Source organism: Strix aluco, chromosome 1, assembly GCF_031877795.1.
Source record: "Strix aluco isolate bStrAlu1 chromosome 1, bStrAlu1.hap1, whole genome shotgun sequence".
NCBI lineage: Eukaryota > Metazoa > Chordata > Aves > Strigiformes > Strigidae > Strix > Strix aluco.
In genome coordinates this window covers 4,560,996-4,576,172 of record NC_133931.1, presented here as the reverse complement: position 1 = coordinate 4,576,172, position 15,177 = coordinate 4,560,996, and the positions used below count along the sequence as shown (strand labels likewise).

Sequence of the window (15,177 nt, the reverse complement as noted above, 5' to 3'; positions counted from 1 at the left end):
GAAACAGAAAAAAAGCACAGAAGCACACAGGAACATCTGCTTTTTTCCACAATATAGTTCAGTGGCAAGGCCAAACTGACCCTCAGACTGCTAACTGAGGATACTACTGACCCCAGAACTAACAAGCCCACTTCCTTTCTGCATCCTTTCAAATTCTGTAATAATTTAAGATAACTCACCTATCGTGTTCTTTATCCACCAGATGATACCTGGCTCTGAAGGCAACCAGGTGCGCGTAATATGCTGGTGCAGGGATGGAAACAGAACGAGTACAACGTACATACGTATGACACAGCTGGTAGGTAAGAATCTGCAGTTCGTCTGAAGAGAAACGATTGTCATCCCAGAGGACATGGTAATGAGAAGGTCTGCTTGTTCCCTGAAGGCAGATCACACAGGATTATCAGCATTTCAAAAACATCTCTTGAAAAAATTTCCACCTCTGCAGGTGAACTGCAGTATAACCAGCCACTTCCTCAAAAATCACGTGAGCAATTCTACATATTACAGCACATTTTTCCTTTACGAAACGCCAACAACCTCCCTCCTTGCTCCCCATATAACTAATCCCTTTGCATTTTTGGATAGGATTGCATTTTCCAGAATTTCACCCCTGCTACTGAAATTAAATTGAAATGCGCTTTCATCTTGTGAAACTTAGATCTGACAAAAAGCCATCACACAAAGTAGCCTTAGGCAAAACATTAATAGCTAACAGCAATCTAACTTGTGCCCCTGTTGAATAAGCTTTTTTTGAGAGTATTAGATTTTTACTTTCAGTACTGTTGTTGTTCAATAGCTTCTGTTTCCGACTGGGAAGAAGAAATCACAAGAAAATGTGAAACTACAATGGTGCTATCTAAATGTATTAGTTGTTTCCTAGGAACTGGATACACATTTCAAGATAATTTAATGCAAGAGGCAGCTATGTAAAATAGCCCAACTACCTTGCTCCATTCAAAGCAGTACACAGACAGGAGAGAAACGCAATAAACTAAATGCACAGGGTGTGCTTCATAACTGTTTAGTGTCATTACTTCTTTTAGATTTTACCAATGACAGAAGAGCACTGTGGATGGCACAGCTGAAAAGCTGAAATACACACATGGAAGCTGTACCATTTGTCACCTGTGCAAAGAACATGGGAAGTACCAACAGCCAGTGTTATCTTTGAACCATCCCACGCACAATGCTGTACCTGAATACCAGCATGACTACACAGGTAAAAGTCAAACTCTGACGGATGGGTGATTTTTGTGTCCACTGTGGTACCAGCTGGAATGTTTCCACTTTTTCCAACCTGTGTGAACAGAAAGTGCAAATATAGTAAGGCACACCAAGTTTTTTTTCTTTTCAGCTGTATAGAACACAAGGAAAAAAATCCGTAAAAAGCAAAAAGTCAACAAAGAATGAGCAAAACTGAAGTTTTGTTCAACTGAAAAATCTGAAGTGTCTCTACTAGAGAGGAAAAAAAATGGATGAGCTGCAAAATCATCTTAGAAGTTATGTACAAAGATTAGTTTTTCTGATTAATAGAAAAAGAATTTCCTGCAACTGATTTGTCAACTTCTTTTCACCTTCCCATTCCAGGACAGGTAACATTCCTCTTTTGTTTCTACCTGAAAGAGGACAATCCATAGTTGTAAGACAGGCCTCTTCTTCCCTCAGAAACACTTTACTTCAAAACGGAACTTAAAAATACTCTTTACCTGAATACAATTTAACAACTGTGATCATAGCATGTTATCAATATAAAAACCACCTTCATGTCAGCATTAAAAGTTATTAATTATTGCCTTGAAGCCTAGTGGGCTTCAAATGCTCACACATAGAATGTGTGACAGAGGAAAAAGAACACGGAAAACTTGTATCTGTGAACAGAGGTTTGCCATTAGGAACTCTTCATTTACAGCAAGGACTCCATGCTAGACTTGGGGAGACTGCCACCAAGAAAGGTGGAATTCTATATTTCTACATGTACTTCACATAGATACAACTATGAAACACTCAAAACCAGTTTGAGGTGTTCAGTACTACAAATAACGTGTTGTGACACTTGATGTGCCCAAATCAAGCTCCGTGTCTAAGACAGACACCTAAGATACCTTAAAGCTAGTGTTAATGGAAAAGAAAGTATTCTCCAAGTGTAGGGTTCACCTTACCTAACAATTTCAGTGTCTACTGTGCGAGTGTCTACATCTCAGCTGGTAACCCAAGAGTCACTCTGTACTCAATGGCAACCAAACCAGTGAACTTACTAGTGCTAGAATCAGATGAAATGTGCTGTAAAGTACGTTGGGAATACTAAAGAGATCTCCACGTACCACAAAGAGTGTCTGAAGTAACTGCTCCAGATGTAGACATCTACATTATAAACCTTACACTAGTCGGATCAATCTCAACCCTTGAGGACCCCGAGACAGTAAAAAAACTGAAAAGAAACCTGAAAACTTTTATAAATGTAGAAAAGGATGGACAGACTTGTTGAAAGGCACACCCTGCTGATGTTTCATAAAAGCTTCTTGCCAGTTTATTATACGGGAGAGAAGAAGGCAGCTTTCCTTCCCAGGTAGAAGGATCTCATCCATTATGTTAGTAGTTCAGTCTATTCCTGCTTAAATAAGCAGAAACTAATAAGTAACTTGGCTGCCTGCTAGATACTTGCTGGTCACAATTTGAACGTACCCGTTCATTTTTATCTGTACAGAAGAGTCTGGTGTGATGCCTCTTCTGCACAACTATAAATGTAATTCCAGGCTGGTAATCCTTTTCTAGTTTAATGCATGCTTCTCTGATAGCCAGCAATTCATGATGGAGAACCTGCAGGATAAACATAAAGATTATGATAAATATGAAAGATAGCTATCTTACAGATTACTCTTATTTATCATGTTCCTTCTTGCATTGTCACTCAGAGTAATGAGATGTCAAAGCATGCAGGATCAAACCTTAATTTCTTCACTTAATGAGAACAAATTAGATCACCAGTTTCCTGAGCCAGGCAAGAGCTGGTTCCATATTTGTTCAGCTCCAAGCATGAGGCTTAGACTAATAAGCTGTATGTCAAAATCTTTTTAACTGCCAAATACAAATGAACATTTAATTAGGCCATTGAATATACAACAGCCTAATTATTTTTCAGACTAGCACAAGGGATAAAATCCAGGATTGCTCAACTGCATGCTCTTTCCCAGCTTTGTGAAGTCTCATGCAGGACTACAGACATCAAAAAAAGCAAGAGAGAGGGAAGTGCAATAAACAAAAAGCAATGATTTGGGATTTGGATTAATTATAAATTAAAAATTCAGTGAAAAACAGTGATAAATGGGGGGGGGGGGGGGAATCAAAAGTTCATACAAAGATTATTATAGTAATTCAAGTTTAAGTGACCTTTACTCCCTTCCCCTTGGATTTTGAGAAGTTGACTAAATTCTGTATCTTTTAATTTACATATAAAAATACTGGAAAGGAAAGCATATGCAAGTATCTTTAAAATATAGAGAAAAATATCTCATAAAATATGGTACTTGTAAGCAAACAAATACAAGAAAGTATTTGTTGAATTTATTGAGAATTAATTAAAAGTGACACTGTTAAAATATAGCATTTATTAATCCTGGTTGAAAAAAATATGAAAATTAGCTTATACTGAGTTTTTCTTTACTGTCCAAGTTCCATGGCATAGCGTTTAACTAATATATCTTAAATAGGTCACAGATGAACATAGTGCTAAAACTATACCTTATAATTTTGCGAAGGGAAGTATTTTAAAAGGGTAAAGCATTAAAAAAAAGCTCATAAAAAACATGAAAACACTCTCTGTTCTGCTTGGTTAGAATCCAACAAATTTGTTGAGGGAAGATTTGTTGGGCATATACTTCTTTTCATAACTCCAACTACATAAAACTAAATTACTACCAGAAAACTACATAATCAAAATCTCAAAAAGAAAAATGTAACCTGTTGAAACTGTCCTTCAGAAACACCATCTCTGTAGAAGATTATACGAGTTGGTTTAAATCTTGTTGATTTGTAGAATTGAATAAGCAATTCCCTGACCATGGCAGCCAAATCTTGGATGATTTCTTGGCGGTGCTGCTGGACTCGAACAGTGGCACAGTATCGATTAGGATGCGCATCCATGCTTCCCACAACCTGTGGAAAAAATGCTTGGTATCAAACCGAACTTAAAAGCACTTTAATAAAAGGTATTTCATTAAGATAACTGCACTATCTTTTTAACAGTATCTTGTAAATTAAGGGCTTGACCTTGCAAAGGTGCAGTCAATACCATAACGTGCTTGGAAAGAGTCTACCAAGTTTAGTCTACCTGTGGTAACATATCCTGCTGAAACAGTGAACTTTATTTTAAATTTTAAAGACTGATTTCCTATTTGCACCTACGTACAGTTAAAAAAAAAAAATACAATTTGGAGCACCAATACCATGAAACCACTGATTTAGTTAGGACTGCAGCATAGGAATTTGAACTCTTGAAGACCGAGTCCCCTTCTGGGACACTGTGGATGAATCCATAAAACTGAAATGGTGAGGCACCACAGAAACGTTCACACCAAACAGACACCACGTGCCAAGGGAAGAGATTTTTCTGTTTATGAAACGTCAAAATTCATATATCGTAAAAGTGACATGGGACTTAAAAATAAACAGAAAAACAAAAATATCCAAATTCCGTACGTCAAAAATCACAACTAAGCACATCTCCACCTGGTCTTCCCTGGATACACGTATGTAGCTTTTAAAAGCAGGTATTTGTTTATCTAGCACCACAGGCTAAGATACTGCACATACTGTCACCAAAGAGCTTCATTATTAAATAAGCCAGAGCAGCTATTACAGTTGTTGGACATAAATTCAGGGAATGGCCTTTGACTTGCATTATGGAGTACATTTCCAAGACATTACTGCACATTTTTTGTTGTCAGGAAGCCTGTATCCCCAAAAACCACAATTAAGTCAGCCTACCTCCCTATCAGTAATGGATAAATTCTTAACATTTTTCACTGCTGAAAAAGCAGATTTAAACATGCACCAGCTTATTACAGGTTGCTGATAAGTATCAGCTCATAGAAAAGCTCCTCTGTGTATTAGCAGCTCAGGCATTTTACAAGCTAATACACACATTTAAGTAATTAGTATCAGAGCAAGCTCTCCAAAGTTTCATTAGATTCCTGCAAAATAATTTATAATACTATAATTGGGCAATCAGAACAAACGGTCCACAAAAGAATTGAAAGTTATAAAATGCATGAGAGCTGAGCAACAGGAGAGAGCAGGGGTTGAAGATCATTACACAATTTACTCACTGCAGCAATGGAAGGCTTTTTTCCATCTCCAGCTGGCGGATGAGTTACATCTGCACCAAGGAATATGACAGGCTGTTGAAATACTGGTGGTCTGATAAAGAGAAAGCAAATTTGTAAAAGCAGCAAGGCTTACGCTTAATAAAGCACATTGTAACTCAAGTATCACTCTATACTCTTGCAGTGAATTAGTCAACAATTTGCACTTGATTAGAGTCGGTCACTTGTACCGTGACAGTAATTAGAAGTCCTGATTAAGGTTCTCATACTAAATACTTAAGCATATTTTTAAAGCATAGCTAATTGTTATTTTTTATTAAAAATGTGTAAAACAAAAAAATCCTTTTTTTTTTTTTTAACTTGGAGAACTGCAGCCTGTATTAATTAGACCATAGAAAAGAATAAGATCCCTTAGCACCAAATAGCATCTGCAAAAGTTAGGACTGCACATAAACAGATACCATGATTTTGCTTCTGAACAAAAAAAGAAATACAAAAATTTTGAATATCATAGGTACTATTTTAAAAGAAGATTTTTTTTTTTTAAGAAAACCCAACCCTATGCTTCAAAGTTTTTAACAAACCTTTAAGTTAAGACACTAATCCACTGCATCAAGAGTGGAACACCAAAACACTACACTGGAAGTTTTAAATTTCAATTCCATTCCTTAATAAAACAATTTTAAACAGGAAATCTTAGGCCACCAGAAATTTTTTGTGTGTACGTGGGTGTGTGTGGGAATGGTTATGTAGATAGATTCAGCTGTTTTCAGACCTTCTCTAAAAAGGACTTTGAAGGCAATTATAACAATGTAACTTACAATGTAATTATACAAATAAAAAGCTGTTCTATTCCTATCCCCTCAACCAATAGAAAATAATAACTAAAGAATTCTGTGTTAAATACCCAAAACCTGCACTTTTGCAGAATGCCTAGGTGTTGTGTGTAGTTGTGCCATTTTTTTTTCCCTTTACTTAACTCCATTTTCATGGATGCATAGTTTATTGTTATAATGAAAGGAATTCAACCTTCTGGCCACATTATTGTTGTCAACACACACCACCTATCAGAGACTTTATATTTATGAATCCAGCATAAAACTAGCTATATGATATGCATGTTTCTGTTTTGTTTCCACAGCAGTATCTTCAACTCCTTTTTGAAAAACAAAATCAAAACCCCACAAAAAACCCACTGTGCTTTTTTGAAATGCATGCTCTGTAATACGATGGCTTTCAGTTGCTTTAATAGGAGTGTCCAACAAGCACATTACCCAGGCTGAGTATATTTAGTTCAATAAACAGAATTTAACAAGATACACAAAATATAAATCCCTTCTGATAATGTGTTCTTTTTTTCCCCTCCTTAAGTACTTGCTGAATTATTTTTCAGCAGCTGCCTTCTGACTAGCTTAAATATGTCAAAGTGAAAATTTGCTTATTTGCACAAAACAAAGTTGACTTCCTTTAAAAAGCCTCCCAAGAATGATGCAGCAGGTTATTCCCTGAGCTTTTTCTTCAACTTGAAATACATTGATTCTAAAAATGCCATCTTTTTACTGACATAGAAACCTAATTGTTCATTTTGATTAAAATAACTGTATATATCTTTATGCTAGCCTTCTCTGTCTTGCACAGGTAAGACAAACCAAGCTGTATTTTGCTCATTCTTCCATTAGAATTTCTTGTCACTGATTTTTCAATAAAACTGATGGAAAGTTTTAATTCAAGAACATTTGTTTTAAGATGATACACAAACCAAATCTAGTCTTTAACAGCAGAGTCCCTCCTTTTTTACAAATAAGGAGATATATATTTCACTCCCAGCCAACTATATGCAGGACTTTAGTGACATGTCAGATATGGAATTCAATAGTATCAAAGCAACTTCACAGAATATAGTCACAGTATAACTAAAACTTACAACGTAATACTAATAAACTGCAAGGTAAACTGGACCTAGAAACCAATTAAGAGCTTTCTGCTCCCAGCTTTGGGTTTTTTAAATGTCTATGTAGGTTAAGACATACAACAAAATGAAGAGTCTTGACCACAATCGAACTATAAAGGAAAAGGCACTACTATTCAAGATGGTCTCTATTTGTTTCTGAAAACTCAAGGCAAATGAAGTATTACAAATTTTTCATTCAAATGGAACTTGTGTATTTCAGTGGTCAGACTGCAATAACAGTATTTTTATTATAAATTTCAACTGGAACAAGTATTCCTCTCCTGTCTTCATAACCTAACTTTTGCAGGAGCATTTATATTAGAAGCCAAAAGACAGTTCGTCTGAAAAGTCACTTAAACTGCAGTGCTATGACTACAGATAAAAGCACCCAGTTATCTTAATAGGGCATGTTCTCTTTACAATACAATACCCTCTTCCTCGGTGAAAGATGGCTTACCTTCCCTGTGGCAGTAAAATATTATTTACACCTCCTAATTTGACATTTATTTTTAAGCAAAGGTTAGACAGAGTTTGTGGTGTTGTTCTTTGCACGTTTTTCATCTGAACACACTGTGTAGCCATTCCCAGCACAGTGTCTCCAACACGCTTCACCTCCGCTGCAAAACAAAAAACAAAAAATATTTGTGTATTGCAAACCAAATGCTATAGGAGACATTAACTCAGTGACAATTAACTACACCTAGAGTTTCAGCAAAGTGGTCATTAAGCTTAAAGAAACAAGAAGCCGCCTAACCCCCAAACCCAACCCCAGCCTCCCACAACAGCTCCCAGTTCTGTGCTGCTCCACCTGCTGACAGGGCAGTAACTGGGTCCTAAATATAACTAAAGGCACTCTTGGCTTATTGTAACTAAGAGTTTCTTTTTTAAATTACACTAATTGTAATTTTAGAATTATAGTGCTTTATCATTAGCACAGAAGAACCTTTGACTAACGAAGTAGGTCATGTGGGTGATATTAGGATGATGAGAACTTGCTTCATTATTAAACACTGGACTAGTAACACAAACGTTATAGTAACATGCAGAGTAATATTCAGCCAACCAGTTTATCAGTTCATCACTGCAAGTTTATCAACTGCATAAAAAGTGGCCAGTTTAGCAAAGGGTGGCCCATAAAAACTTCAAAAGTCATCAAGAACTGTACTATTCAAAAGGTTAAAGCAAATTCTATTGTTAACAACAAAATTGAGACTTAAGGCTTTAAGAGAGCCATACTCTTACACTCAGGAGAAGAAGAAATGTAGGCTCCAAGACAGGCTCAGAGAAAATGCAACCTCCCTTTGGCAACAGGAGGGGAAAGAGGCTTTCTGAGAAGCAGGGTGAGGAGAAAAGACAAGACTGTGGGTATAGAAAGTGCAAGAGTATGGAAGAGTGCAGGGAGAAAATAAAGAGATGATTAGAGGGGGCAGAAAGAACTGTAATTAAAGATAATGACAAAGAAAGCAGATGAGAGTTGTACCACATCCTCCCAGTGGTTAAGTAGAGGAAAAAGTCCCATTCTAATGCCAAGCAGGAAAAGTGAAAATGTCATTTTGCGCTGAATTTTTATTAAACAGATTAGAGATGAGCCACTTCCTTTGCAAGGCTGAATTCAAGCGGGAAAAAAAGGTATTATTTCATTAAGGTTCCTTTTTTAATCTCTCTTTTTATCTTATACAGGATAATCTTAGGAAAAGAAAGTTAGGAAATTATCTTCTGCTATATTAACTTGGTGAAGGATGGGATAAACCAAATCTGCAGCTGCTTGGTAGACCTGAGCCATAAGAGAAGAGAGAGTCCATGAAGCTGCAGGAGAAAAATAGTGGATGGTGCTGTAATTAGGCAAGGTAAGTGAAAAAAGGAGGAAGGCAGGATAGGAAAATGGGCAGTCTTGCCTATAGGAAGAGCTAATTAAAACCAAAATGCATGGTTTATTCTAAAACTTATTAAAATCTATGTGTATGTGTAAAATGCACTAATTGTCAATCTGTTTCCAAAAAACAGTTTAAGTTGGTGAGTTTTCACCTTCCATGCATCTGTGTTGTCGCAACCCAAGAGTTACAAAAAACTGAGAGGAAAAAAAAAAAATCAATTGGCAGAAATCTCCTTCACTCAACTTTTTTGCCAAAGGGTGATGGCATGAGTAAGCAAAGATGTTTTAAAAGGTACACAGTTCTTGAGGTCATTACTTCTTCAATCAGTTGGAATTTTTAGCACACAAATTATAGTAAGTATATTTTAATCCACTGCATATCGATTTCATCAATTACACAAAAGCCCTGGTTTAGCTTTCTCACTCACAAACTGCATCTCAAATGCAACCAACAGAAAGAATGTGGAAAAGCAAATTAAAAACGTAGACAAAAATAATGAAAATAATCAAAGTCTTAACATAAAACATCATGCAGCACAAGAATAAAATTAATTTATAGCCCATTCCCTAAATGAAAGTTAAATAGTTAAACCAGAATTAAACTTCTCTCATTCGGATACCTCACAAAAAATAGATGAAATTGTGACTGAAACACACATGCTCATGATTTGCACTTACTGACCATAGACTGGTGTTTTTCCTGGCAAAATTACTACAACAAGCTGCAGCCCAGTATAAGTGTTCTTGAGATGTCTGAACATGGGCTCCACACTGTCAGCTCCCTGCGCATATTTACAGAAGCACGGCTGCCCCTGGATTGGCATTCCTGCATCTCTGGAAATCTTCCTCAGTTGTTCTGTAAAGGACCTAAAGGATGTAGACAAATACATTAGATTCTCAGGTAGCAAAATCCATCTTGATTTTTGTTCTTGTTTTTAATGGAACAATCCTGTTAAACTTGCAGAGTTGTGCTGTCCAAAAACCTGGAAATTTACCCCAAGTGCACCTTTAATTGACTGTGCCTATGTAGTCACTGAAGGAGAGACAGAGGAAGATGAGGAAATACACTCTATAAATAGCACCATTACTAAAAGCTTCGTTTCCAAAGCAAATTCCACCTTATTTGATCTTTCTACAGGAGATACAGTATAGGCTATTGTATCAAAAACACTGCAACGATGATATTTTGGATAGCCTGCTGTACCATAATTCCATGTGGTACTACCACTGTAGAAATGGCCAGAGTTCTTTCTTTTTCTTGGCAAGGAGAACAACCAACAGAAGTTACCAACAACTGCATCTCAGCAAATTGATCTAACATCAATAATAGTGCACAAGAACTAGATATCAGAGAAAAGGTATATCCTGGAGGTGAAGACAAACCTTCTCCAAGGATGGTGCAAATATAAATAAATCATCCTTTGATGGATCTGGTCAGAAAGGGAGACAACCTAATTTTGTCAGAGGCTTTTATCAGTGAAGACTGCTCCAGGCCCCCTGCTAGCAGGGAATGCTGCATTGCAGCCTGCCTCCTTCTCCTGGCTCTTGTTGACATGGTAGCATGTGGCTATCTTTCCTTTTGAAGGGACACCAAGAAGACACTGTGCCTGTTGTGAGCAAGAATCAAAAGCACTTGAGAGTAGGAGTCTAGGGCTCTATAAAGTATATCCAGTGAGGAAAGCATCTGCAAAGTCATGGCTTCTCCAGGTTAGATGCCTGCAGTCAGTGGTGCATGAGAAGTCTCTTAAGTCCCATCCCCATAAAATAAAGGCAAGATGAGCAAGTAGTGAGGTATCGTGGTGCAGACCTGTAGAGTGGAGTACTTGGTGCTGAGGGACTGACATCCATGCTATGTGTGTTTCTGGGATTTTTCATCAGAGTGGCTGTAGTCTGGTGCAGTGGGCTGAATGCTTATTAGTGGCTGAAGCACATCCTCTAGTCCAGTTTTATCAAAAAAAAAAAAATCCACATTGTACACTCAGACTGCTCCTTGATGCAGAACATGGTATGGCAATTGGTGACCAACAGGAACATCACTTCAAATACTTCAAACTAAAACACTAGTGCACATGCACCCAGAGACGTCCTTTGGCACTTGGTTTAATGACCAGCATAGTAAATGCGTGATCCCAGGTAGCAATGATTAACTGACATCAACACTGATGAGGTCCCTTTTATTATTTTGGAGTGGATGCCCCCAAAGGTGTCTAAAAAGTTCCTTGTCTTCAAAGGGTGCCAGATAATACAGCCTTACCCAGCGAGAGGGTGTGAAGATTTAGTTTCTTCCAAACCCATTGTTAACTTTCATGAATCATAACAGCCTGTGAGCTTCAGCCCTGCAGCTTGTGGCTTCTTGCAGAAAACAGGCACATTAAGCATTTTCCCTGGCAAAACAGGCACTCGCCACTATAAGCAGAAAGAGTCAGTGGCAGAACATGGAAGTCTAAAATGGCACAGGCTTTGAGCCTTTAGAAGTCCATCTGTAAGTACGGCATCGAAGAGGAAAGATTAAACAGGACTATTTTGAAGACTTCTACAGATTTTGAAGGTGTTTAACTCTGACAGAACTACAGCAGCTGAGTTTTAACTTGCTCAGCAAGGTGTAACAAGAGGTAACAAGATGCAACTGGATGCAGCCATATTCCTAGTATGAAGGAATGTCCTTTCACGATAAGGACAAACTTCATCAAATAAATTTGGTTTGACTCATTACATTGAAGACTTCTGCCTGTCTCTCAAAACTGTCTAACATCTCCTACACAGCATTTCCACCAGAAGCAAAAGTGTGGAAGGGGAAATTCTCTGGCAGCTTAGTTTCTGCCACGTACCTGAAGAGAACAAGTCCCTAGCCTTACACAATGGAACAAAAAGTAAAACGTAAGATTCCCACTGTTTGCTCACCACTTGTTAGGGAAATATTCCCAAGCTACTTGGCAAGTCATCTGAAGGAACACTGTTATGGCAATACTGTTGTTATGAACAATCACTGTCTTGCGTTCACCTTACAAAGAGCAGCTGAGTCACCTGCTAGGGCAGCTGTAAGAGCTGCGCTTGCCCATGCATGAAGGAAAGACAACTGACTGCAAGAGGAGGAATTAGATAATCAATCTACACAGACATGCAGGCTTTCCCTGCTCTAAGAATGGTAGATGTCACTTTTAACAATGGTCTTTCAAGAATCATGTTCCATCCAAAGACAGAGAAACCAAATTTGAAAGTTTCCCTCAAATGCTCAAAGTCAACAAAACTCATCCTACTCAACTTGCAAATACAGTAACTTGCACATTATGGTAACTCCAGAGAATAGAAAGTTTTAGACAAAAGTTGGATCGCTTTTTAAAATTTTCTTTTTAAGTTCTGCATGAATAAATCTGTTCCATATAACCAGGAAAAGAATCTAAAACAACATACATGTTAGCTTTCACTCTTGACAAATACTTAGTGATAAACTCCTGTCATTACATCATTTTGGTCACCTTAAACTCTGTGCTAAGGTCTCACTGGTCAGAAACCATGCAGTATAAATGCCATATAGCATAAATTGTTTTTGGCAAGTCTGATTCAGAAGCACTGAAATCATAGTGGTGTCATTCAGAACACAAAGAGACCTTCAAAAGCACTGTTAAAGATGTATTGCCATATGTTAAACAGTCTAACAAAATATATAATCTAAGTAAGTGAAATGATTATACTTCCATACATAAATAATAAAATCACCATCCTATGAAGCACACTTACTTAAGATGAACTTCAGTGCACTGGCGCTGGGGAGCAAAGCATGCAATTGCCCAAACCTTTATTTCAATTCCAGTGTGAAACTGTTTATTCCTCATGTCCCAGACTCCTTGAACTGGTGTAGCAATTGCTTTATTCTGGAAGTGGAAGGAAAAAACATAAAACCAAAACACTAATGCAAAAATTGATTCACGCTAACAAAAATCAGTCATGTTTCTACTTCCCTCCAACTAGCAGGCTATTTATATTCTCAGGTCTTTCTCTCTCCTATTCAAACATCTATCCTGTCTTATAAAGATCATTCTATCACTGTAGCAAGACAGCTTGCTAGCTGGGTGAGAAATAAAGCTCATAAAAATAAAGCTTATATTCTTCATTTTTATTGTTTGTGCTTTCCTTTGGTTATATAAATCAGCAGCAGATAGAAATTACGTATGGATAGCAAGTCAGATTCATGCTTGGTATGTAACATTAACAAGAACATACATTTCTACAGTGACTTTATGACCGCTCAGTGACCTTTCCAAGAGCAACTCAATTTAAGTATTACCAGGATTTTACACATCACTAAGTAGAAGCAAATAGTGGTTTGCTTTCTGAGTGGTCACTCACACAACTCTGAAAAAAATGTGAACAAGCTGACAAAAGATGATCAGTTATTCAACTTTGACCTGCGCAGCACTTTTTTTCCTCCCATCAAGCAGACATTACTGTGATGGATTATCTAGAGGACAAGGGATATAATAAGATGACTAAAGTAACTCTGGTGATGTTAATTACCTTAATAAGTATTAGTATCCCATAGATGTTTTAGACAAGTTACCATGATGGCTGCCTTCTCATTCAGCAGCAACAGCTAAAATTTATGTGAATTTTTCAGGACACACATACAAATCTGACAATTCATTTTACAAAGAGTTGTGTCTGCTGAAGGCACCACCTCCCCCAGTTGGACTCTCCATTATTCATCTGCCATTAAGTTCCCCAGGTGCCAGAATAGTTCATGAGAGCACTCTCCCTAACCAGGATCAGGCAAAGACAGATGAGTTACCTTAACCTGTCAGTGAAGGAAGGTTTGAGCTAATTTGCCTGGTTTTGTCTGAAGAGCTTTAGGTAGAAGATGCCAGATCCTCTCCCATTGAGGGTTTATGGAGGTAACAGTCTGACTTGTGCATAGGGACAGAACTATCTTCAGCTGGCAACGCATGATCTAGAAGAGGTTCATCAGAAGCCTCCACAAATTAAGTTATCCCAGCTATCAAATCTTTCCTCTTGCATAAACCCAAGACACATTATATAATTGATAGAAAATCCTGTTTCTCAAGCTTTTTTTGAAAGACACCACAGTAGGAAGATTATATCAGAAAGGCCACCTGAAAAGCCACTGGAAAGAAAAAAACCTGTGAGTAAATACTCCAACAGGAAGAGATGGCTCTAGAGAAAAACATGCTGGTAGAGATAATACCTTAAGATAGTTGTCCTAAACACAGCTGCTCCACCCAGAACACTCAAAACCAACCAGAAGTTCAGGAAGACTTTGGAGTTAAGGAAGGAAAATATAAACAGTAATAATTGAAGTTGTCTCTGTTCTTCTCAATACACATTTGATTTGAACCAGTATTTGCAGATTTCTTCTTGCAACATACACACACAATAAAACAGTGCATGAAGAAAAACTACACAGTTTTCTCTGAAGTTTACATAAACACATTTTTAACCTAGCTTTACTTTCAGAAATAAAGAAGCAATTCAGGGAGATCCAAAACGGCCATTATATTTAAGGACTTTCAAAACCTAGATTTAAGTTCTAAACATTACATCTATGATGACTTTATCCCACTACATCCAACATAACTAATTTAAAACAACCATATTAAAGAAATTATCACAGCTGGTAATGGAAGCTATCACAGATTGTACAATATCTGTTCAACATACCCTGCCCCCGTAGAGGATTGAAGGAGGCTGCAGGACTCTACCAGTCACATCTGTCATTTCATCTTTGACCATTATTCCAAATTCACGAACGTAAGGGTCGGTATTAAAACTTGCACTCCGCATCTGAAATTTAAACAGAATTACGTATTTCTTGCAGAAAAAAAAGAGTTCTTTTTATGAGATAATCTGTATTTGGGCACATAACCTTTATATATGGCTGATGCCACGCATCCAGAGACTCTGTTAATTCCACTTGGATACATGGATGCCTCAAAATTTGAAATAAAGCACCAAAAAGCCACTTGAAAACCTTTTGTGATACTGTATTTCTCTCTGATTAATGGAGAAATGCTTAC

At 37.3% G+C, this 15,177-nt stretch overlaps 1 protein-coding gene across 5 annotated transcripts in view; it reads right to left on the bottom strand.

Moving 5' to 3' along the window:
* AGO2 (argonaute RISC catalytic component 2) overlaps positions 1–15,177 on the bottom strand; it is a 66,854-nt gene that overhangs the window by 13,454 nt on the left and 38,223 nt on the right. For all 5 annotated transcript variants that reach the window (XM_074832799.1, XM_074832890.1, XM_074832708.1 and 2 more), the window contains 9 exons: positions 14,822–14,944; positions 12,887–13,020; positions 9,831–10,015; positions 7,733–7,892; positions 5,328–5,418; positions 3,961–4,155; positions 2,686–2,820; positions 1,199–1,300; positions 180–379 (listed from right to left, as the gene is read on the bottom strand). In XM_074832799.1, coding sequence (XP_074688900.1) covers positions 180–379; positions 1,199–1,300; positions 2,686–2,820; positions 3,961–4,155; positions 5,328–5,418; positions 7,733–7,892; positions 9,831–10,015; positions 12,887–13,020; positions 14,822–14,944 — 1,325 coding nt within the window. The remainder of the gene's footprint in view (positions 1–179; positions 380–1,198; positions 1,301–2,685; positions 2,821–3,960; positions 4,156–5,327; positions 5,419–7,732; positions 7,893–9,830; positions 10,016–12,886; positions 13,021–14,821; positions 14,945–15,177) is intronic.